The 24649-nt window shown below is 46.3% G+C and overlaps 1 protein-coding gene across 2 annotated transcripts; it reads right to left on the bottom strand.

Annotated features, from left to right (window-relative positions):
* Nucleotides 1–7821: 7821 nt before the first annotated feature.
* COA1 (cytochrome c oxidase assembly factor 1) lies at nt 7822–23783 on the bottom strand. Of its 2 annotated transcripts, none has more exons than XM_086614981.1 (5): nt 23775–23783; nt 15683–15785; nt 12687–12838; nt 10704–10780; nt 7822–8094 (listed from the first exon to the last, which is right to left on the bottom strand). In XM_086614981.1, exons 2-5 carry the CDS (start codon nt 15774–15776, stop codon nt 7998–8000), a joined length of 420 nt encoding a protein of 139 aa, XP_086471107.1. In that variant the 5' UTR covers nt 15777–15785; nt 23775–23783; the 3' UTR covers nt 7822–7997. The 2 variants fall into 2 exon arrangements, with proteins under 2 accessions (XP_086471107.1, XP_009978297.1); XM_009979995.2 differs by lacking the exon at nt 23775–23783 and adding an exon at nt 20107–20180.
* Between the last annotated feature and the right edge of the window lie 866 nt (nt 23784–24649).

Raw genomic sequence — 24649 nt, 5'->3', positions numbered from 1 at the left:
CACGCAAGATTTGCTTGGATAGCGCTGGCTGGCCATGAGTAGAACTCAAGAATCTTTGAGCCAACAGAGCAGTTGTGTTAACTGGGCATTTCTGGAGGTGGACGGTAGCTGCATTACTGCATGTTTGCTGACCCCTGCCTACGATGTTCATCTATTTCAGAGTTTTTAAGCAAGACAGGACTCTTCGTGGGCATCTTTTTCTTGCTGTTCAGTCATTTGCCCAAGACAAATCGTCTTGGGGGGAGGGACATTAATGTATGACGTTTATTTCTGCAAGATTAAAATTTATCCCACTTCCATCACTGCCATTTTGACTTTTTTCACATCTGTACTTCCTCACTTTGACAAAGTTGAGCAAAGCACTGAGGTAGGAGCATGTTCACATCCCACCCTTAGAAAACAAATTTATGTTGCTATATCAGCATACTTACATGTGTAATAGCTCATGGTTGCTCAAAGCAAATCATTTGAGGGACCTATAAGCTGTTTCGATTCCTATTTATAACCACAGATCATGTCTCAGATGGGGGTTGGTACTAAAGAAAAAGAGTAAATGCTGAGCAGCAAATATTTTGTCCTGTATTTACTGGTTTTAAGGTATGACAGTGAAGCTTAACATGTATAAACGAACTACGTGCTTATTACAAGGCCAGTTTTGAGTTGGCTGCTTTGAGACGTCAAGCGGGCTGCATTTCTGTTTTGACTTTTTGTGCCTTAAGGTGGTTTTGTACAGTGTTTTTTAACATCATTAAGAATTTGTATAAAGTTGTGAAAGTTTAATAGCATAAGTTATAATAAACGAGGCATCTTAGATTGACCCTATAATAGGAAAAACTTTCTATAACATTTAAACTGCAGGGCTATCAGCCAGTCCCACACACTGGAAGCTATTTCTGTTCCGCTCTAAGTGTGGGTGAAGCTGAAGAGAAGAGATTCTTGCCCCACGCTGTAGAAAGGGGCTGTTGAGGTTAGTGTGTTTGAGAGGCTTAGTTACTAGTGAAGTAAGACGTTAAGAGTAGGAGCAAGTCGCTGGCTTGTGAAGAGGAGCTGGTTTTCTGCAGCTCCATGAATACAGAGGACCGCGTGTACACACGTGGTTCATCTGAAAAAGCTGCTTATGCCTTAAAGTGTTTGTGGGGAAGGGGATGGTTTCGGAGAAGGAATCGTCTCCTTGGACCTCATGGGCCATTCTCTCTTAGTCCCCTCTGTCCGGACCGAGTGGCTGCTGGCTGCCTTTGTAACGCAGGGAGCCTGGCTGCGGCTGGCTTGAGTGCAGGAAGCTGGAAGGAATGGAAGTGCAGATGTTCTTACGAACTGCTGGAGAATTGTTACTTCTGTGGTTCCAATGCAAGAGGTGTGAGTTGCGTCTACAGGCAGAGCGGGTCCAGACCTACGCCTGCGCTGCAGTTGTTGGAATAAACAGGAAACATCTAGTTGAAAGCAAAGCCTTGCCTTGTCTTGTCGCTACGTTCACCTCTTTAAGCAAGAGGCTATAGATTTTTATAGTCATTAAATTAAAAGTTCTATAAAATAATCCTTTTTTTTTTCCCAAAGCTGAATTTGCATTGTGATATGTCTCATTTCTTACACCTTTCATTTGATTGAGGGTCCCTAAATGCAAAAGGGTGAATTCCAGCTTGTGATCTACCAGGTGGATCTTGAGAGCTGTTAGGTGGGAGATGCAAATAAAAATGAACTGCCCATTCTCCACTGGAGTGCTGGCAGGGGACAGGGAGGCAGGTGGGCCTTGCACCGAGTTATTCCATGGCTTAAGGTCTCTCCTGAATATTCCAGGTGCTGTTTCTGGAAGAGGGTTTTAAAGAAATAGTGCCAGTTCGTTGTACTTCTGATAAGGTGTGTACTGTTTCAGGAACTTTACAATAAATGAAATTTTGTTTTCTGAACAGCTGATGGGTCTTTTGTTCTTCACGCATTGGGGAAACACTTTAAAACGTAATTATTTTTTTTTTTTAAAAAAAAAAAAAAGCCGTAATCTTTCTTCAAGACAGCATTACTCATTTGAAACAGAATTCCAAAAGTTCCTCTAGTTTGTCTGGTGCAGGATGACTGCGTGGTGACTGGAATCAATAGTAAAGCTGAAGTACTGCGCTGCGTTGCAAATTTCTGCAACTTAAACCCTTTGGTGGTTGGTGACTGTACACCTTCACGCCTGCATTTGAATACCAGCTAGAAATATATTGCTGGAACTGGGTTGTGATATGTTGGATGGAGTCTCCTGTTCAATGCTCTTGCTTTTCTCCAAGCACTTCTGTAAAGTTATTTTTCTCAATGCCCATACAGCAGGATTACTGATATTTTTCTGAATTACACGTTTGTTCAATTTGTGCAGCGAATACAACACGTACCAATAATATTTTCCTCTCTAAAGCAATGTGCTTGCCCTGTAGAGACCTTCACAATACAGCATTTACAGATGTGGAATTAATAATCACCTTATCCATGTAAATCTTTCTGGGTTTTTTTCTTGGTGTATACTAAGCCTAGCAATATATTGCCATTAAACTCAGGACTGTTATTTTGGATGTCTGGCAGGTGGGAAATGACCTGCCTGAAGTTGTGGGGTTGGAAAGATGGTATTTAAATGCCAGTGAACCGTGTGCAACGTAGGACAGCTGTGTATCCAGGACAGGGTGGAGCAGGTGCAAATCAGCATTAATCCAGGTTTAACAAATTGTGCCTAAGCGTGTGCTCCGAAGCAGTGAAACAACATAGAATCATAGAATGGTTTGGGTTGGAAGGGACCTTAAACATCATCTAGTTCCAACCCCCCTGCCATGGGCAGAGAAATCCTCCACTACACCAGGTTGCCTAAAGCCTCATCCAAACTGGCCTTGAACACTTCCAGGGATGGGGCAGCCACAACTTCTCTGGGCAACCTGTTCCACTGCCTCACCACCCTCTGAGTGAAAAATTTCTTCCTTATATCTAATCGAAATCTCCCCTCTTTCAATTTGAATCCATTGCCCCTTGTCCTATCACTACACATCCCCTCCAAGGGAACGCTGTGTCCAGAGCTGTGTTATTTGCCTGATGGGACTTCCGCTGGGGAGAGTCAGAGCATCAACTGGATGCTGAGTGAGAAAAGTATTTCCTCTTCTATAGAAAGGCATTTCCTTTTCTAAAACTGCTTAATTTCATTATTTGTTCCTGTTATAAGACAGCTGACAATTGTATTGCTCTGTAAAAGTAAAATATTTCGGTTCCATAAAAATACAACCTGGAAGCTTTATAAAGCATAAGAAAAAAAAATCAAGTCCATATGGGTGTGATAAAAATCTCCATTAAGAAAAGGTTAGGGTTTGTCAAAGTGAAGCAGAGTGCTAGGACCACAACAGTTACTACAAAATTAGGAAAGGAAAGGGACCTTAACTACTTGAAGGGTTTATCTTTTTTCCTGTAAGCGCATTTTCCAGAACTAAATTGCATTGAGCCTTTGCTTGCTCCTGTGACCAGAATCACAGCTCAGCTGGTGATGTGTTGAAATCGGTGTACCCCATCTCATCCGTCAATTTGTAATCCTTGTGGACACAGGTGCCTTTTAACTGATGCTCACAGGGGAATCTCCTGAGCTGTCGGGCTGTCCCCTCACCTACTGCCACCTCCCAGCAGCACCTTGGCAGATCCAGCTGCTCTGGTTGCTGGATGGAAGCTCTTGTCACAGCCCTCGCTGAGCAGAGAAGGGCAAAGGCTGTCTCAGAAGCTGCTGAGTAAAGGTGCTTCCTTCTAACTCTTCTAGGAAAGCCAATTAACAGAAACTCTGTGAGACTGGCCTTGAAATGACGTGGTTCTGGTATCTTTATATACTGGGCGCTACAGAAAATGAAGGCATTTAGCCAGGTGTTATGTGTCTTCCGAAGTAACACCAAGAATGTGACAGGTCTCCACCACTACTGGTGTTCCAGGACTGCCTGGGCTGTGCTGCAGGGAACTTTGTAGCAAATTTTGGAGAAAACATGCAGGAAAATCATTTTCCTTTGACAAGCAGACGAGATGCAGGCAAATGGCGCGAAAGAACTGGATGCATCCTCATTTCTAAATGGGAGGTGAATCCAGATGACTCGTGTTCCCTGTGCAATGCAAGGCAGATGCCCAAGCTAGGAAGTGGGCTGAGAGGCCCATAAATTGTACAAAACCATATTACTACCTGGAGAAACATGCTCCAAAGGGAAAGCATCAGCCCACTTAGCCTTTATGAAGTTAGTGCTTTTAAAACATCTGGCTTTACATAGCTCCTGTGTGCTAGTCAGGTCCAGCTCAAATAGATGCAAGCGTGGTAACAGTCTGCTTAAGTAGTAGTTGTTGTTCCTCAGTTGTAAATTAAGTTCTTGCCCTGAAGAGCCTGCTGCCTTGATAGTTTCCTTGAGGGTGATGACTGCCTGGCAGAAGCTATTAAAATCAAACTAGAGAGTACAAAACAAACAAGCAATCCAGCAAAGGTCATGAAGATGATGGTTGTTTTAACCACACCAACAACTGGAAAAGGAACTATGCAAATTTTCAAACCAATTTAAAAGAAATTATTTAACATACCGAAAATTATTAAGATGATTAAAGGATTGCAGCGTCTGTCAACAAGGCTGGGAGACCTGGGACTGTCAGCCTGAGTAAAAGGAGGACTTGGGAGGGATCTTATCAGTGTGTAGGGAAGAGCAAAGAGGATCGGGCCAGGTTTTTCTCGGTGGTGCTCAGAGGCAGGACAAAAGGCAATGGGCACATGCTCAAACACAGGAAATTCTGTTTAAACCTAAGAAAAAGCTTTTTTCACTCTGAGAATGGTCGAACACTGGTATAGCTTGCCCAGAGGTTGAGGAGTCTGCATCCTTGGTGATCTTCAAAACCTGACTGGACGAGGCCCCAGGCAATCTGCTCTAGTTGACCCTGCTGTGAGTGAGGCTGTTGGACTAGATGATCTCCAGAAGCTCCTCCTGACCTTAGCTGTTCTGTGATTAGAAAAGAATGGCTTTCTAAAGGAGTTCACCTGGGGGTTTTAGCATCTTTTATCAAAAGATGAATATTTTCTCAGTAAAATGAAATTATTTTCCAGACTGGTGTTGAGTGACATGCAACACAATGTAATTATAAGGAATTAGTGCTAAAATGACCTAAGGAGGTTAAATACAACCTCATCTGCTCCAGCGTTCCTTAGAAGAAAAGACTGCAAGGGGAAGAGGGGTGCCCAGGTTCCTCGTTGAAGTTATTTGGGCTTTCAGCAGCTGCTGGTGGTTTTGAGACCTTTGTATTCCCTGTTTTCCTGGCATGCTCCAGCTCTCTTAGCTGCTCCTGCTGCACCTGTGTTCTCTCTGAGGGCAGCCGCCGTGGGCTGTGGTGTATTTAGCAGGCGCCACATGGCCAAAGTAGCTCCACATTGAGTGCACCAGCTTGCTGCTTTTCTCTCCCTTGGAATACGTGCATCTTAAAAGGGCTCAAACACAGAGAGGAAGTGGCTGCGGAGGATCTTCAAGATCAAGAGGTAAGAAATTTTGTGTTTACTGGCTATTTGGTAGTAAAACAAAAGCAGGAATTTGAATGTGATTTTACTCTCGTCCCACTCCACTGATCTGCTGGCTACCAGCTCCACCTATTGCTTTCTTCCTTCTCCAGGTTTAAGGATTTGATTTAGAGAAACATTAGTATGATACAATGATACTGCCCCTTCTCGCAGCCTTGATGACCCCATGGATTGATTAGGATGACTGGGAGTGCTCAAAGTTAAAGGGGTGCTCCGCTACGTCCCTAGGGTGAAAGTGAGAGACGGAGCTTCTTTATGAGTTTTGCTTCCACCAAGCAAGGTAATAAAATCCCTAGTGTTACTGATATGGTTTGTGTGGTGGTACCTCCCTCAGGCCTGGGATAACCAGGGCTGGAGCCAGGCCAGGCAGTGCTATCGTGGTGCAGCAATCCGTGAAGCTGGACCAGGGATATTGAGCGTGCCGGCTCCAGAGACAGGAAGGTGGTGAGCAAGCGTCGCATTGCAGGCTGGGCTGGCTGTGGCCAGGTTTTTTGGACGTTTGTATGCCTTGCAGCCACTGCAGGTCCCAGGCTTACTAAGCACACAGCGGTGACAAAAGGCGGTGTGTGCCAGGTACTCCTAGCACAGTCATAAGGAGGGACTGAACAGGCTGGGGGTGCTCTCCACAGCCACAGCTTCTTTGGAGATTGGTAATAAGTCAAAGCTGCAGCCAGAGAAGGGATAATGGATGGATGTGAAGTGGTTGATTCAGCTTTTCCTTGTCAACTGTTGGAGTCCACACCAAACTTCTTCAGTGACCAAAAGCCAGGGTTGACCAAGCTCTGTGACACCAGGTGGCTGGGACATCTCCTCGTCTACCCAGTGGTTTTCTTGCTAGGTGGGCTGCGGTAGCACAAGGCTAATGTTTTAAAATCACAGGGTTTGTGTCTTCTTTTGTGAAACCAGATCACAGTGAGTCTAATCTTAAAGCTGGGACACGCTGTCTCTTCTTGATCCATCCTAATTCTTCCCCTGGTGTGTTGGGCATCCACATGGGTAGGATCAGGTCTCACAAGTGCTGTTGGTCCTGGCAGCTCTCTGTGAATCCCAAACTAAAGCTCATGTGTATTGTTTCCTTCTACAATAGTCTGCCCAAGGTGCCTTTGCTGTGGTCCTTTAGTAATCTCCTTTTTACTTTGGCATTTTCTCTTCAGACTTGTTCAAAAGCCACCTTGCCCGGTTTGCTGGGTCATTGTTGAGCAGGAAAATACTTGCTGGTCTTTAATGATTCTTTGCTGCAGCTCTCCCTTCTCTCTCAAATACTCATTGCTCCTGAAAAGCTTTGCGTTGCCTTTGGTGGATTTCTAGGACTCAAATTTGGATGTCGAGATGGGGGGTGGGGGTGGGTGATTGAGTGGTACAAGCTCTGGGCTTTCCCCAACTGCAGCTTGATTAAGCTGCTCTGTTACAATCAACCCAACACACTCTTTTTTTCTGGATGTTCTTAATGGCTTGGGTGTTACTTCAAGATATGAAAGCAGGACTGTTACTTGTGTCTATTCTCTGTCTCAGACTGTACCTTCAGCTTTGCAATTGTCTGAATGTTTAGTTTGGGGCGGGGAGTGGAAATTGTGTGGGATTTTTTTGCCTTTTGTTTTCTTTTTTTTTTTTTTGCCTTATTTCTTAACTTGCTTCTGGCGATGGGCAATTCTCTACCTGACTGACAGAACCCAGGCACAGTCAAAATCTCTTGTTGTGGTCAGAGTGAACTGTGGCAGTGCTTTACCTGTTCTGCACCTCCTGAGTGTTCTCCTCCCTAAGCAAACGTGCTCTCCCAAACTCGCGTGGGGCAGTGCCGGTGTGAAGCAGTGGCTTTTCTCAGTAACCTTCAGTGCAAGCAGTGAGTGTCTTCTTGGAATGCATAAGTTATGGTGAATGGCCTCAGCTATCCCTTGAGCTTTTTAATGACAACTGCCAGGGTGCAATTCTACCTGATATGTGACTTATTCGTTAGGAGTGGAGGGGGCTGCTGCTGAGCTTCACCTTTGCTGCTTTGTCCCTCCTGCTTTAGGTGGCATCTTGCTGAGATACGGGGGAAAACTGAAGCAGAAAAGGAATCACTTTGAGAAGCTGACGTAGTCTTCTAGCCATGACAGACCAGCCCAACTGTCCTGACTTTGGTCTGCAACTGTAGCAAAGCTCAGTTTCCTGGCCATTTGTTTATTTATTTCAAATTCATAATATCAGCATGTGCAGGGCATAACACATGACTTCTCTGGAACAGCAAATCTTTTGCAAGATATTTATTTTAGGCCTCTGCTGAACACATGAACAAATGAGCAAAAGAAAGAAGTTACAATTATGACAATGATGAGGTCAATCTTGGAGAGAAAATTGTCTTGAAAGCACCCACTGAAGTGGAATTGTCACTTGTGGCAACTGTGTACGTTCACGGACACAGTGGGATGCAATCGATTAATGGCTCCTTTGGCTGAGTGAGAGGTAGAGAAGCAGCTGCCTTTGATTTTTAGTCTTCTTGCACACCCGTGCCTTCCACTGAGGAGTGGTAAACAGGAATATTCTGACCATCCTGCAGTTTCAAGGTGACATCGCGAAGGCACCAGCTGACATAAACCAAAAGAGATTTTTAACTTGTTTCAATCACTTTTAATATAGTAGTAAAGTCAGTGTAGAAACAGCTGGCCCAGAGAAACAAGTCATTCCACACATTCATTGCTTTTTAAAAACTTCTTAAGTGTTTGGCACTTGTGAACCAAGTTTTAAGCTTCTGAAAGCTCTTTTCCCTAATAGTGTAGCATAGCCCAGGTTTAAAGGTCTGGGATGTGTGTTCCTATTTGCTGCAACTCAAATAAAATCCTGCCAGCTATTTTTAGATAGGACATTCCTCCCCCGACCCGGTGCCTTTCTTCCTCCCCATCCTACGGGTGCATTCCTTGCTCCGCTCCTCTCCAGCCTTGGAGCCAGACCGTGTTGCTAAGCAATTATCCCGGCCTGGCAAAGTCCGAACAGTGTGTGCTCGCTCAACGTGACTGCTGGAACCCTGACAGGGTACGACAGTGGCTACTCAAAGCAGAAGGAAAACTGCATTTGTTGGGGACTGAGGGGGAGCCTTTTCCTTCCTCTAAGCTCTGCTCCAAACCCACTTCGGTGAGACTGCTCGTGCTGCTTTTCCAGCTGGGAAGGACTGTTGTTTCAGGGTACTAAGACAGGATTTTTTCAGAAGGTCTGTGCGATGTGTCTGCAGCAGAGCCCTCCGCTTGCCAGCCCTCTGCCTCCGTCCCACTCGGGACCAGCAGCTGCCCCCTTTACAACGGGGCTGGAAGGAGCCGCTGGCTCCTTTCGGTGTGGCTGTGGGTCTTGGCCCCTCCCTCTGCTCATTTTGGGGCAGGGGGGTGTCACTTTGCAGGGCTGGTGCCTTGGTCGCCCTTGCCTCGGGGTGCCCACCCTGTCCCTGCACTGCCTGTGCCTGAGTGGATGACTTCTCCAGGTCCAAACCAGCTCATGTGCTCTAAACTTCCTTTTTTTTCAGTTGCCTTCTGTTTTTAATAACCACATAGATAAATAAATGGCTATGGACAGGCTGCGTGCTCAGAGTCAGAAGTGTCTCAGTGGCTCAGGAGCCTCAGCTCTTCTTGCCCAGGGGGCTCACCTCTTGGTGTTGGTCAACTGTGTCTGTATGGTCTGGTTTCCTCCCTGTTCTCCGTTGGAAATGCCCACGTGCACGCTCTGCAGAGCCCCACCAGGATGGCCTGCTTACGCATCTATTATTCCTGAATTCCTGGGGATTTCAGGAGCTCCTCTACCAAGGGTGGAGGGGAACCAGTCGTTTTACACTCAGTTCCTCAGCTGAGTGTAAGGACACCAGGTCCTGCCTAGCCCCAAGTGGAGCTCTGCACAGGACCCTGCACTGAGGTAGAGATGGTTCAGTCTGACAGATTTGTCTGCCACAAACCATTTTACAGAAGATGCCTTTTTTCCCCCTTTCCCCCCCCCCCCCCCCCTAAGCTTGCAGAAATGCTTGGAGAGCTTATTTTAGAATAAAACTCTGAGATTTCAAGACCCTTCAATTACTGCTGTAGTTTAACATCTTGCAATCTTCAGTTATCCTCACAGTAACTCAGGGAAACAGGAGGGAACTGTTATTCCCCTCCATCTGTGAGAAGGGGATAAGGAGGAGGGAGGAGATGGGAGCCCAGACCTCGGGGATGCACAGGTGTGCAAGGAAAGTGGACGGGCACCTCTGGGGTATCTCTGGACACTAGGGAGGAGGCCAGGCCTGGCCTCGGGTCTCCCAAATTCCAGCTTAGTGCCTTCCTCCCATCATCCTACACTTGTCTTCTGACTAACTATGGGAAGTAAAATCCAGTAAGTCGTGCTTGTCTACATGACAAGAAAGCATTGCCATATGGCTGGTGGCAGCTGAGTAAAAATGTGGTCGCTTTGGGTCTCTAAATAGAGCTAACAGAAGCGCCTAGCAAACTCCAAGAATGCGTGAAGAGGTTTGCATCTAATAAAGTGTCCTCTTTTGCAATGGAAGAGGGACTTTGAATTCCTGTAGAAATTCTTTGCTCGGTTCTAGAAATCATTTTATCCTTGACAAAGGAGGTTTTTGGGCTTCAGTACAACAAAAATGTAAAGCTGCTACTATATTGACGTGGAATTGGAGCATGATCCTACTATAATGTATCTGTTCTAGCCCAATTTTAACAATAAGGACCATATTTATTGGATAGCTTGAAAAAAGATCCTCCGTGACTTTTAGCTCACCTTGACAGGCTCTCATATAACCTGTAATTCTCCTACTGCATCATGGAGCACCAGGCTGGAGTTAGGACTGCTGTTTGATGGCCTCTGCACCTCCCTGGGGAGGAGGGCTCGAGGGGACACACAACACGTTACCTTGGCTCACAGTATTTGTGTGTGTACTGAGCTGTAGTTTGCAGAGCACGTCTCACACAAATGAGTGGCTCGTGTGGCTCTTCTATGTGTACTCGTAGGGATGAATCTAATATATTTCTCAACTAATTTACATTTTTGTCGTAATGATGGTAATAACCTTTCACAAGACCTTCAGACATGAATTTCTGCTTCCTGTGTGTGCATGATCTCAGCAACACGGATGACTAAGGCAAACATCCTGCTCCACTCTCTTCTCCTACCACTTCTCTCTCTGCATCTACACGTTCCTCCCGGCACCTCCCCTAGTACGCACCGTTGGTGGGAGTGGTCCATCTCTGAGTTGATGTAGAGGTACCCCGCTGATTTTGTTCCAGATACGGGCAACTTTATCTGCAAATGTAAAAGTATCTCAAAGATTCAGTGAAGCATGTTATGAAATAGACGTTCACTCTTTTTGCAGTCAAAGACCTGACACCTTTTTAACTTTAACTTTTTTTACTTTTTTTTAACTTTATTTCAGAGTTTCGCTGAGCTTCTCTAATGGCTAACATGTGCGTGGATATACAAGTCTGTATGTCTGTTCTGCCATGCATTAATCTCTCTCTGCTGAAAGAATTCACTGTTACAGCTGCAACCCCCAGGGAAAACCACTCGCTCTCCGAAATATTTATGAGCAAACACCTTTCCTTACTAGAATGCATGGCGATCCAGAGGTGACCTGCACTGTGTTAGAGCTTCCCATAACTATAACAAGCTTATAGGTCAAGATTCTCTACAGGTCAGTGCCTCAACACTCATCAAGGCAATGAGATGTTCAATGCTTTTTCTCGGCATCACTAATTCTACCACTCAGTTGTTTAACAAACAAAGCTACGAGCTACAGCAGCAGCCACAGCTAATTGTACTTGGTCTAATGTTTAAATAAAAGAAATGTTTCAGGTGTAGCTCTTGCTGGTGGTACTAAAATCTCAGAGAGAAAATGTAAGGGTTCTCCAACAGGCCCAGGAGCTGGGAATGTTGTGGATTCCGTAAACTGATCCATGATATAATCATTAACGATGATTAACCAGGTTATTTCATGAGAACATGAATGCTGAGGAGCATGAAAAAGCCAAGAAGAAAGTTGGTGGTTTGTGTCTTGGGTGAGGTTGGCAGAAGGCAGAGTTTGACTTCACCCTGAGTCAACCAAGCAACCAGCATTCTTGAAGAGTGACATAGGAAAACATCAGTGAGACAGGTTCTCTTCTTCTTCCTATTGGCATAAAAGGTTGTGTGGGGTTTTTTGCACATTTCTGGCCTTTGATATGTTTCCTGGTAGAATCTCCAAAACCTGGGAAGTATTTTGGCCCAGGGTATCATGTGGGTGAAGCCTGGCTGGAGTGAGATGGAAAGTTGAATTTTACATGAGTTGGTTAAAGGTTGGTATTTCTTACCCTGTCCTTCACTGTACCACCTGCCCCGTTCCTTAATGCCCTTGCTTGATCCTCAGAACTCAAAACTACTCACCAGGAGGAACAAAATTATTCAAATGTGACAAGATCCCCCAGTGAGGGACTGGGAAAGGTCGCTAGGGACGCTTTGCGTCACCAGCAGAACCAAGGGCGGGTGGCCAGTCCTGGATTAAGGAGTAAAAACATCGATGGAAAGTCTTTTTCAGGCAGCTACCCCGAGTGGAAGCAGACTTGTGTTTGCAAGGTTTGCCTCGGCCCAGCCCCGGGCTGACGCAAGGCAGCCTTGTGCAACGCTCCAGCACCCCGCGCGACATTCTCCGGTCGCTACGTAACCCACGCGCTCCGTCCTGTGCCAGGCAGCCCTTCCACGTGGCACAGGCTTACAGGTGCTTTTGCAAACCGCACCGCTTGTGCTGGACCACAGCGTAGATCGTAAGCGGCTGTACAACTCCGTTCTGAACAAAGCCTCAAACTAGCGTGGGATGTATCCGGGGGGAAAGGGAGCCAGCTGCTATTTTAAAGCTGGTTCTGATATGTTTCTGAAAACTATTTTGTGGCTTACAGTAGCAGGAAGGGGGTCGACTGGCTTAGGAGGTCCCTTGACGTTCTGTAATGGCCCCATATAGCACAGCATGAAGATGCTGCTCTTATTGTTTCTAGTCCTTCACATCAGAGTGTAGATTTACGCTCTGGAAATCCGTTCCTCTTCCAAATCAACTGGCATCCGATCCTACTGCCTCCCAGTGCTCTCCAGCCACTCGTGACCTGCTGAAAATCCCCCGACTCATCTCTTGTCACCCGGTGCCTTAGAAAGCCATCCTGTGACACCACCTCCCCAGCGTTACCTGTGCTCTTTCTGTGTCCACACGATTACTCCCATCCGTCAGGCGGATGTTGTGAACCTTAAGAGGGGGGGCACCCAGGGCTTCCAGGGCATCAAGGCTGCTGTTCAGTTGCTCTAAAGCCTGCTGGTAGTACTGGGTCCTGGCAAAGCTTTCTAGGTGAGAGAAACAAGGTAGTGAGTAGACCGCCTGCTTAAAATCAAAACATAAGTAAAAAAAAAAAAGACATTTCCTCTAGACTACCACACCCTCCCTGAAAAACACTCCGAAACTACTAATTAGGAGAAATCTGGCTAAAGGAGGAAACACACCCTTACATCAGAGGAGCAGTGCTGTACTGTAATGTTATTCAGCTCACTTAAGTGAAGAGGGCTCTGAATACAGCCTGCTCCATACTGATACGCAGCTCAGCTTACGGCTGTGTATCCCTGCTTTTTGTGTGTGTGTACATCATCCAAAAGGAGAGGGGGGCGGGAAAAGCGTAAGGATGAATATCTGAAAATGTCCTGGAGGTAATTTTTTTTTTTTTTAAAAAGGAGGTACAGAAGATACTTTAAGAATGGATAATGTTTTGCAGACACTGGTGTGAATCAGGGACAGCTGCTGCTGCTGTGAAACTTTCTGTGGTCTTGATACAGCTTTTTCAAGTGGCAGCCACGAAGCTGCAACTCTACTGATGGAGGCGTTAAAAGGGAGGCACAAAGAAGCGCTGTTAGAGTCAGTGGTCAAGCAGCAACCACAGCACAGTGGACTGGATGCTGCAGTGTTGGCATATGGAGGGCAACTGTGGTAAATCACTATTTGTCAGTCTGGTTGCTATGTATAGCTGGGAAATGCTGTGCAGTGGTCACCAATGGACAACGCAGAGCTGTGAGGCTGGAAATGTGCCGACCCTCCTTATGGAAGCAGAGATTTACTTATAAACAGTTTTTTAAGGCTTCCCTGCTGGGATTTCTAGATGTGCTTCACGCCAGCCTAACTTCACTCTCTTGACATCAAGAAGGACAGTGTGTGAAGGTGTGAAAATCCTACTCTGGCAACTTTGCTTTTGCCTTCCAAAGACTTTAAAATGAGGTGTAAGGTTTGTTCCCTGGTCTCTTGCCTGTCTGTATTACTCTTGGAGCATGAGGTAGAAGGACACTGCCCCCTCTCCCTAATTGCAGGCATCCCCCATGAGCAGGCAGCATCCAGTTGGCATAGAATCAGCTTTGCTAGGCTGCAGCCTGCTCTGGTCCTCCCCAGACTCATGGACCATCCTAAGGAACTCTGGCAACAGAGGCTGCAGCAAGCCAGCACTTTAGTGCCTATGAATCATGGCAAGTGTGTTAAAAGAACATTGTGCTCATCTTGCAAGTTGGCGGGGAAATGGGTTTGAGCTTACTGATGCTCCTTCTCGGTTGTTCCTTGTTAGCATCTTGTGTAGTGGACATAAAACATCGACTAATCTGTTTGTCCACACGTTTTCAGTAGGATAGCTGAAAGGATGCTGGGGTTGGCTGGGGAGACTGTTCCTGTGAGAAAGGTGCAGAGGTGAAGAGAGTGAGTAGAAATAGGATTCCCTGAGTGTTCGTACAAGCTTTCACAGAGACCATCTGCGTGCAAACTTCCCTTCAGCCTGAAGGAAGGGGGGGAGGGAAGCATCCCTCTCTCCCTTCTCCCACCACTACGGAAGCCACTTGGCTTTCACACATCCCAGTACGGGCCGGTTCTGTACACTGGGATAGACCTGGGCTTGGGCCAAGGGAGGAAGGGTCCCAGTGTGGCTCCCCTGTCTGTTGGAGGCTATAGAGGGACACGCTCTGCAGCAGAAAATGTCCTTTCAACAGCCCGGTTGGCTTGTCACTGAGTTACCAGACAGCTCCTTGGTGGCCACCAATATTGCAGCAGAGCAAGAAGTAGCTGTCGCATTGCGCCACTTGGTTGCACAGCTAAGTGATGCGGGGAATGAGCCCTTTGACTTTCTGTATAGAACAGGGGGGGCTTTTCCCTCCCCAGAGGCTCCGAGATAACAATGCTGACGGCTGAAAATTAAAAAATGCTAATGTCCTTGTTAAAGCCAGATTCAATATTTAAAGCATAAGAGGATCATATATCTGTCATGCACTCCAGAGCTTGAGGGCATGAGCTGCCTAAAATTAAAGCCTGCTTTCCAGACTTGTCTGATTTGTTATTAATATGTGTAAAATGAAGGGGAGGTTTCAGAGCTTATCTGAGGACTTGAGAAACAGGTCTGGCTACACTTTTCTGGCAGCATCCTCTGATATAAGGGTAGTTGTAAAGCAGTATCACTTGACAGTAGCAGCAAGGGAGAGGCACAGGGTCATGAGAGGCCTGTATCATCCCCCGAGAGAGAGGCAAAGCCTGTTTCTGATCTGATACTAAATATCTAGAAACAATTTTAGAAAAAAACATCTATCGAATAACTTGGATTCTTGGCCAGACACGTAGCAACTAGAGGCGTGTGTAAACTGCAATGGCACCTGTCTAGATTTCTGCTCCCTGTCCTGGTCTTCTCCAAAGTTGAGTGCTCTTATCTTCCCTTCATTCAGGAGAAACTAATGATGTCTTAGCGCTTCATGGGTGTGTTGTGTTTGAGGGCCAGCACCGCAGAGATTTACAGATAAAACTGTTAGGCTTTAACACCGTCTCACAGATGGTCCCCTCTTCCTGCCCAGTTGTAAAATCTCAGTAAGAAACGAAACCTGCGTTACTGCCTAAGCTTTCATTTTGCCCTCACCCTCAGGAAACCCCCCAGAAACCAGACTTTCTCCTGGCAACAGCAGCCTGCTCCCTACGCAATACCCACCTCTGGAAATGCATGCGGCAGCCCTGGGGCTGAACAAAGCGGAGCCCAAGAGAGGCAGAACCCAGAGGCTCAGCCCCGCTTCCCTTAACTTTATCAGCTTTCCACATCTTGTGTGCTGCTATTTTCCCTGCTACACAAAAGCAAAGGAAAGGGGCAGAGGAGAAATAAGGTTGCTAACAGCACCAAGCCGTACTTTGCATAAGATTATACATCACGATGCATCCCCCGCCGCTGAACAGTCCCATGAAAACAGCCATTTGCTGCAGTTTCCTGAGAGAAGCTGGCATTTTTCCTCCCTGAAAAGAAGAAGGGAAAGACGTCTGTCGTAAAAGAAGAAAAGCCAAAGGGTTGTTTTTCCCCCCACCCCCTCCTCTTTCCTAAAAGCCCTTTCCAAGCTGGCTGAACGCAAGCGCCGTGCACAGGGATGGGGCCCCACTGCGTGCCCAGGAGGAAGGGTGGTGAGAATGGAGCAAGCGGGGACCCGGCCCGCCTCAATGCATTTATTCAGCTCCTTGTAGCGACGCCACCGCTTCACTAATTGCCGGGAAGAGAACGACCTCACTGGCGTGGCGGGGGGCCAGGGCCGCGGCACATTGCGGTGGGGGCTGCCGGTGCCCGCGTGGCCGCTCGCTCACACACCACGAGCGTTCAGGCTTCGGGGGGCCACAGTCTACTCTGGAGTAAACTCCTCTAAAGTAAACACGCCGGTGGTGGGGCTGGATTTGGCCCGGAGTGGGTGAGGGACAGAGCCAAGGCAGTGCTGTGCCAGCCAAGATAATAGAGCCAGGGTGTGCGCGTTCTGTTGTGATGTTCTTTTTCCCAAGCCATGGATAAACAGGAAGGCTCTTGCAAGCTATTTTTCTTCCTTCCTGCACCCCCCCAGCTTGAGCTTGCTCTTTTAAATGAGTCACACTTTTGGCTTTGGAATGAATGACCCAGCAGAATAAGGAACGCCTCTGAGAAAGTCAATCTACTAAACACTTGCACAGTTTGGGTGAGGGGGGGGACAGTGTGGCCTGAAGATCCTGAGCTAATGCTTCTGCCCACAGCAGGTTAGTAGGAATCGAGCTGAGTCGTCAGTGGGAGAGGAACGTGTTGCTTCAGGCTGTGGCAGGACAGGACTTGACGGAGCATCTGAGTATTGGCTTACACTACTGGTTCTCTCGCAGTTAGGATGGTAGGGAGGAATGATCTTGACAGCAATTGAAATAAAACAATAAAAAAATTAGCAAAAGGCTGCCCTTTTTGGTGTAGGCACATAGACACCTGAATACTCGTGGAAACTGTACGGAATTTCTGATCCCAAAGGCTTCACACCTCGATCCTTGTGTCGCTATGGCGTGACTGATGTGTCCTGCTTGGTGAGAGCCGGTTAATAAACCAAGGCCCAAAGCAGTGACAGAAACGGGACCTGGGCAAGGCTGTCTGAGTCCTGCTGTGAAAACCACCTCCGGCACCCCTCTGGTATGTGTTAGTCAGGCATTGCTCAGCTGACAACCACAGCTTAGAGAGGGTGGAGAGGAGAACGTCAGGACTCCCTCCTGGTGCGGCTGGGTCACGGTGACACAGGCAGCCTCCCCCCGCTCACCTCTCTGCTGACGTGCCCATGTACCATCTCTTGCATTCTCCAGCCTGAGTGACACCATCAATATAACCCAGGTACAACTTTCATCTACCACCCTGTTGGTGATAGTAACACGTGCTATCCCTTAGTTGAAGGCCTTCCTCGTTAACTAGTCCCCTTGATTAAGAGCTCTTAATATTTACAGTTACTGTTTAACTTACTAGCCATCCATAAATTCGAAGTGATAGTAGCAACCCAGAGATGCACGTGGATGTTATGGCTATTTTATGCCCCAAACATTCCCAAATTGTGCCATTGGTACAGTCGGTCACCATCTCTCTCCCTCCTGATCTGCTTCTCTGAGTTTTCTTTTTCACTTCCCCTGGGGAACTTGAGCGGTGTGAGAAGTTGCAGCAGAGGAAATACGAGCGTGTTTTTGCAGAGAAACGGCAGCCGTCATTTCCCAAGGACAGTGAGAGCTTTCTGCTCGCCTGCTTGTGTTTGCAACTTTCCTTATTATTTTCCCTCCCACTGAACTGCAAAATCTGATTAATAACAGAGTTTCCCATAAGGTCCATCCAGCCAGGAGGAGGATCTGACACCAACACCATGTAACAGGGAGAAAACAAATAAAGGTGGTAAATCTGGAAAGTGGATTGGATCTAACAGGCTGTGCCTGAGGCGTTTGGTTTTGCCCCTTTCAAAGTTGCAGCTGGGCAAAAGTTGCTTTCTGTGATGAAATTCAGGGTAACAACGCAAATGTCTTGGGGGGGAAGGTGCTGCTGGCAGTTTGCCAAGTAAAAGTGGGAAGATACAGAGCTCTTGCACCAGCGAGGAGGTTTTGACCAAGGCTCAGGGGACCTGCCTCACAAAGGGTGGAAACCAGAGGCTCTGCAACTCGCTGTCAGTGGGTTTGAGGTTGGTTAGGTCTCACGGTCTGCTTGCACCCAAACGAGGGGGATGGAAAGGAAGCGGAGCTTCGTGCTGATCGGTCAGGCGCTCGCGCAGGCTCTCATCACCGCATGTGCTTGCAGCAGCTCAGCGGCCTCAAGCACCCTGATGGTGCCGTGCTGTGATGGTGCCATCCAGCATGGCAGCTTGGCAGCCGAGGAATGGTGATCCTGGTAAGCACTGCTGGCCCATGCAGTGCTCCGGGCCGCTCCTGATGCGCTGCCCCTGTCTGCAGCTGTCACCCGTTGCTGGTCCTGCTGAGGCACGGACATGGGGCTGAGGTGCACCCAAGTTGCGCAGCCCACATCAGCTCTGTGAAGGTCCTCATTGCTGTAACAGGGAGAATACCTCTGTTGCTTGCTTTTGGTCACAGTGGGAAGCCTGTAGGCTGGACCACCCCACCCCTAGGCTAGCCCTTGACGTTGTTCTCCCACTTGTATCTCAGCTGTTTTCCCACGCCAGTCCTATGACAGCATGCTGCAGGAAGAAGTTCAGAGCTGCCCATTTTAACAAGGGCTGCTGCTCCCCTTCCTTGTCATCATGGTCCTTTACGGCATGGATGTCTGTATATTGCATCCTAATCCTTGAGCATCCCTTGGCATGCCGCCGCTGATGACTTCTGAATGATGACACTGGAGATACTCATGATGTCAGCTTGTGCAAGCCCAAAACGTAGTAAGGAGCTGCTGTCTGCAAGGACTTGTTGCTGAGATTTCTGCCCTCTGGCCAACTGTGTTTGCTGCTCCCATCTGCTGCTCTGCTGAAGTGCCACGGAGATGGCTCGCTAGGGAAGGGAAGCAGAGAGATGCCGAGAGGTGTGCCTCTGGTCCTCAGCCTTTCTGAGGATGACTTACAGCCTGCAAAGTGTAAAGGCTGTGAAAGGGAAGGACCAAACCCCTCGACTTCATTCACCACAAAGGGAGTAACTGTAAGACAATGCATTTAGGAGAATCTTACAGATACATCGTGCGATTGTCTCCTAACGAGGGCAGCTCACGTTGCTATCTGTGGTGGAGATCTGACCTCAGAACCTGTTATACCACTAAGAAGTATGCAAGTCAACTGGTGGAAAAACAGATTTCTTCACAGCTGGTAATTAAAAAAGCACAGTTTCCGAGCTACGCTTTTCTGCAAAAAGATCTCTTCCCTTGTGCTATTTGCAGCAGGAAGAAAGTTTAAGTGGAGACTAGCACACGCAAAACCACCGAGCCTACAGTTACCAAAAGAAGACATTAAATCGTTACAAGTAGTGTTCTCTAAAAATAAATACTAAAGAACAGAGTTTCCTAAACAGGGTGATGTTCATTTTGTGCCTCGAAAATAGTAAGATATGGTGGAGAAGGTAGTCTTCAGGCTTGACTTTGAAACTAAGCAGGACCCATGCAGTTAACGATGAGATTTAACAAACCCAGAGAGGTGGAAGACTCCCAGGGTCACATGTGAAATGGTGGGTTACTGCAACAGTACAGTCTGTTTTTAATTAGACTTTGTTTTCTACACAGAAGATCTTCTAAAAATATGCTGAGCTTAAGAGACTGTCCCTTATTTCAGCAAATCCAGATTTTCTTTTTTGGTCTCTGAAATTCAGGTAGGTCATTATAATTTTTCCTATAGCAGCAGAGGTTGATCTCAGGCACTTCCACCAAAGGCAGGTAGCAGTGAAGCAAGGGTGTTTCTACCTAGCCACAAACGTTCATTTTATTTGCCTCACACCCAAGTGAGGGATCTGGGGCTGCAGTTCTTTGAGGAAGGCATTTCCTCCTACTTCTCCTCTTCCTCCTCCTCCTAGCACTGCCAAGCTCCACCAGCACCTCTGGCTTCTGGGTGCTATTGCAGTCCAAACAGTAAACAATAACATTGCACTGAACTCAGAAGTGACTTGATCCATGCAAACTCGGTGTGACCACTGTCGGCTATCTCAATATGGGCCACTGCCTACCCACTTGGCCAAGCCAATTTACTGTCAGGCCACCAATACAAACAGCTGGGAGCCCTTAAACCACTTTGAACCACTGCAGTCCTGAGGTGTCGTCATGACATGCTAAATGCGTGGCAAAAGACTACTGTTAAGCTAAAACGTAGCAATAGACCTGAACATGTACCTGAGCAGCTGACTTCGAAGCTGGAACTGTTGTCTAACCCTTCTGCAACGAAACTCTCCCTTGGGCTGGTGGGATTTGAGCGGCCCAAGGTCCAGCTTTTCTGCAAGCCACCCAGAGAGTCATGAAAGTCACAGGAGATGAAGGTAATGTCAGGCAAGCACACACTTGTATTTCACATTCTTCATCTCATGCCCATCCATTGATCTCGTGAGATCCATAAGGCATCTGGGTGTGAGCCAATTTCTATAACAATAATATGCCAGGACGTTTTAGAGACAGCTTCTTGACACTCACTCTCTACAAAATACCTTCATCGTTAGTACTGTCACCAAAGACAGGACAGTACAGCAGAAATGTTTCCACAGGATCATCGTTTCAGCATATTATTTTTCCCCCTTTTCATGGAAATAGTCTCAACATGCTATTTATCTCATTTTTGAGGAGTAACAGCACAAATTATGTCCTCTGTCAGCATGTTCAGAAACACTGAGCCTTTGCATGTCTGATCTGCCTTCACTGAAAGCTCAGTGATTTGCAGAAAATTAGTTTACTTAATTTACAGTCAAATAAAATGTAGAAGTACCATTATTTTTTTTTTCACAGCGGGTCTTCTCTAGAGGCACTGAAAAGGCGTATTTTGGCATTTAGGGAGGTAAAACACCTTTTCAGCGAGCTTCGAAATGGTCCCTTCAAGGGTGTCTTTGTGGATCGGTCCCTAGAAAGGTGTAATTTACCCTGGTTAAAATTCTTCGAAGGGACAACTCTATGCATAAGGAAGATTACTGGCAAGCCAGGAAACTGCGATAAGTTTATTCTCTGCCTTTGCTGCTAGCTAATTAACAAGGAGAGTGAAAGTAGCCAACAGAGTGATTAAGGACTCCAAACACCCACCTTATTCTTGTAGTTGTATATCATCTCCTGGGGCACAGGCTACAATGCAGGTGGCTCAGTTAGTACAAAGCCTGACATGATGCCTACAGACACTTTAGTTTCATTTCCTTTTTCTCCTCTCGGGTGCTCTCATTTGCACATTTCTATATATTTATATATCTTCATACATCTTTTGTACTCCACTGTCACAGTTTACTTCCCCATGTGCTCTTCAGCTACAGAGTCTCATTTGGTGGCCTTGCCTGTACCATGCTTCTTTTCCTCCTGCCTGCTGACCTTCACTCCTCCATATGTCCTCTTTCCCTGCAGACTACTGCTGGACAGATAGAAACGGTGCGGTAATCGTTCTGGTTGTGTGGGGAGCCTTCTCCTGCCATCTCTCCATTTATCCCTCTTTGAAATGGATTCTGTCTTTCTAACTGCAGATAACAAAGGCAGGTGCCTAAATCCTTTTTTGCTTTTCTCCCAAGTTGCAAAGATGCTACGACCTAGTTTGTTCAGTCTTTCTGAAGGCCAGGCTTATATGCCAGCCAGCTCAACAACCCACTCCGGATGATCCTCCACGAGACCTAGAGCTTCCCATGCTTTGTGCTGAAATACAAGGGGTATCGCAGAAGAGAGGCATGACTCGGGTGTGTTATTGGAGAAGCAGGATAATTATACCTACAGCGTGACCCATTTTTGCTGTTATTGGAGCATAGCGTTATAGGTTAATGCCTAATAATGTGTCATTAACATCCCTAATTGTATGTTTCTGTAATAGGACACCACGGAGGGGGGTGGAAGGTGTGAATGTTCACCTTCTGTGTTTTAGAGGTGACTTGCAAAGGATTTAAAAGTAAGAATTTGTAAGTAGGGTAAATGAAAAAGTTGCATCCAAGGTGCAGGAAGAAAACGTGAGCGGTGTTTATGGTTTTAACAGTGAATTATTTACTTGAGAATATAGGACAGCTGCTTGGCTTCCCTGCTGCTGGGAGTGAGGTCATGAGCACTGCAACCCAAGGTTGAAAAGAACTGCTCCACACTGTACCCGTGCCTCCCCACAGCATGTGTCACAGCCCAGCTTCCAAACAGGCACGTTAAAAGAATCACATAAACAAATGGCAAATACAGTTCTTTGACTGTCTTGTGCCACCAGGACAAGAGGGAATAACACTCCGTGCTTAGCAGGAGCTTAGCAGAAGTGGACTGTCAAGCCAGGGAGTTTTTCATAGCGTGATGTGTGGGGTTTGTATATAGTTTCCTAGAACAGGTTCAGGATCAGTGAAGAGTTCCAAACCATTTCTCATGGAAAGATCAAAGAGCTTGCAATGCTTCCTATGCAGTGGCAACTATTTAGCTTTCTTGCCAGTCAGTGGGCACCTATATGTGTCCAATACGTTAATTGTGCCAAAGACACCGAGAAGTTCTCAAAGCCAAAAAATAATGACCTGTGTAGCTTGAAGTCAACTTACTAAATCCTGAGATGGGGAAAAAGCACCAAGAAACACAGAGAGTCTGTAATAATCTTCTTGGCTAACAGGTCATGTTTTACCTTGTAAAGAGAAAAGAAAACGGTCACAAAAGTTCATAAAAATACTGCGGATGTCATTGGGCTGGGAACTGTACGTGGCTATGTTAAAAGTTAGTACCTGCTTGGAAGTCTACAGTCTCTAACTCCAATTCTGATAAGGCTTATGCCTCTATGTAGTCTTACTAACTTCAATAATATGATCCACACGCATGCATTAAATGAGCATGCAGTAGACAGTGACCTAAAGGAATTGAATGCCAAGGGAGCCGGTCATAAGGAAAAAATGTTTAAGGCAGGAATACAGTGTAAATCATATGATGCTTGTTGCCTTGTAATGTTTCTGCTTCCGGAAATGATGACGTAAAAGATGTGATCCTCTCTGCTGTCATCAGCACGGAGCCCGATTTACAAAGCCTTTAAAAGATATGAGGGGAGATAGAAAGGTTTGCAGCCTTAAGGCCAAACATCTTGCTGATATAACACCTTTTATTACATAGTATTATAGTAGTACATACTTTTGGCACTTCACAAACACCTTGCTCTTATTCATACTTCCTACTGAAAACTAAAAATAAATAAAATGCTACCCTAAATCCTCTCAGATTCTCAGATGTGGTACATTTAAGTGCCCATCTTTACACGCTCTCCAGAAGCACCCCTCCTTCAGAAAATGCCGACCCTATCCTTCTTCTGAAAGTCAAGTCCCTTTGAAATACATCAGATCAACACTTAAAGCCTAGGGCTTTGAGGAAAACTAATTACTTTCCAACGTCTTGGACGCCTGGATCGTTTCCAGAAGTTGGTTCTTGCCCACATGAGCAGAACTGGTTCAGCATCAGCTAAATCTGTTAACACAAATTAAGATCTAGGGAAAAAATAACCTCAAAGACTCGTGACTTTTTAATAAGCATTGAACACCAAAACCAGCACAAGACCAACAGGGATTCTGACCTAGAAACATTCTATTCTCAGAAAGACAAAAAGGGAAAACAGAGCTATAATGGAAACCATTTAAAAAAAAAAAAAGAAAATAAATTCTCATAATACTTGAAGGTTTCTGTTCAGACAGATCCAGCTTGTTAACTTGTGCACAGAGCTGTGCAAGATGGAGACGGAGAGAGCAAAAGGGCGAAGGAAGTGGTGGAACCTGCTGCATCGTTTGCATGTGCTGCATCTGGAATCAGACCTTTAACTTGATCTGAGGAGTAGCTAACGATTTATCCGTCCACCCTTGGGAAAAGGAAAAGATATGCTGGATGCTCACAAGACAGTTGGAAATGAATCAGCTTCTCTTCCAAAAATTAGTCAGGGCAAGAGGAATTTGAGAGAACAGCTGACTGCAACACATGTTTTCCTCCTCAGAACATGTGTGGGAAAATATGTGAGGGAAAAAAACTCTGGTTAATCCTTTAAATGATGTCTTTATTTTATTAACTAAATCTTAGGTCCTTCTATAGCTCCCATCAGGGAAGGCAGGAATTGTTTTGTTTTGTTTTGCAGAGCTGTGGCAGAAAAACATGGAATGACTTCAGAGGAAGCCTGTGCCAGGTTGGGCACTTGGTCTTCAGAGACCTGGGCTGTGCCCCTGCCCCATCCCCTCTCTTAGGCTAAAATGTACCAGCCTAGACAGGCTCAGCACAACTCCAGAGCTGTTTCCTACAGCGAACCTTCTGCTAGGGATATGGGGAAAAGCTTTTCCTGTGGAGTTACAGCATAGGGCTTTGCCCAACAAGGAGGTGCGACAGTCCAAGAGCCAGATAAAAGCACAAACCACACTTTTACATACTGTTGATGGGTGAAACTTTTCAAAACATCAGGTGTTTTGTGTGTAGCACCTCAATAGGCGGTACCTTTACAGGATCATTGCCCTAAAAGTGCTGAGATCTTTGAAAATTAGGCTGCTTTATGGCTCTTTCAAGACACACTCACTAGAAGCTTTCAAACAGGGCAGCTAACAACATGCATTGTTTCCTCATAAACTTATTGCTGCTGTAATCTGCAAATAATTGTTTGTGGGCTTTGTTGATCAAATGCTAGATTACCAAGGGCTAAACACAATGAAATTTGACAGATGTGGCATACATGAGACACATAGGTGTGCTGTGATCCATTAGAAAAGGAAACAGGACCAGTTAGCGG

Source organism: Tauraco erythrolophus, chromosome 7 (assembly GCF_009769465.1).
Source record: "Tauraco erythrolophus isolate bTauEry1 chromosome 7, bTauEry1.pri, whole genome shotgun sequence".
NCBI classification, from domain to species: domain Eukaryota; kingdom Metazoa; phylum Chordata; class Aves; order Musophagiformes; family Musophagidae; genus Tauraco; species Tauraco erythrolophus.
Note: the sequence above shows the minus strand (reverse complement) of the source record. Positions and strands in the feature narration are given on the sequence as shown.

Coding starts and splice junctions, on each gene's coding strand:
- COA1 (XM_086614981.1), bottom strand. CDS start 15,776: ATGCCAGCTTCTCTCAGGAAACTGCAGCAAATGGCTGTTTTCATGGGA. Junction 12,839..15,682: donor GATGTATAATCTTATGCAAA/GTACGGCTTGGT, acceptor TCTCTCACCTAG/AAAGCTTTGCCAGGACCCAG. Junction 8,095..10,703: donor ATGGACCACTCCCACCAACG/GTGCGTACTAGG, acceptor GGTTTATGTCAG/CTGGTGCCTTCGCGATGTCA.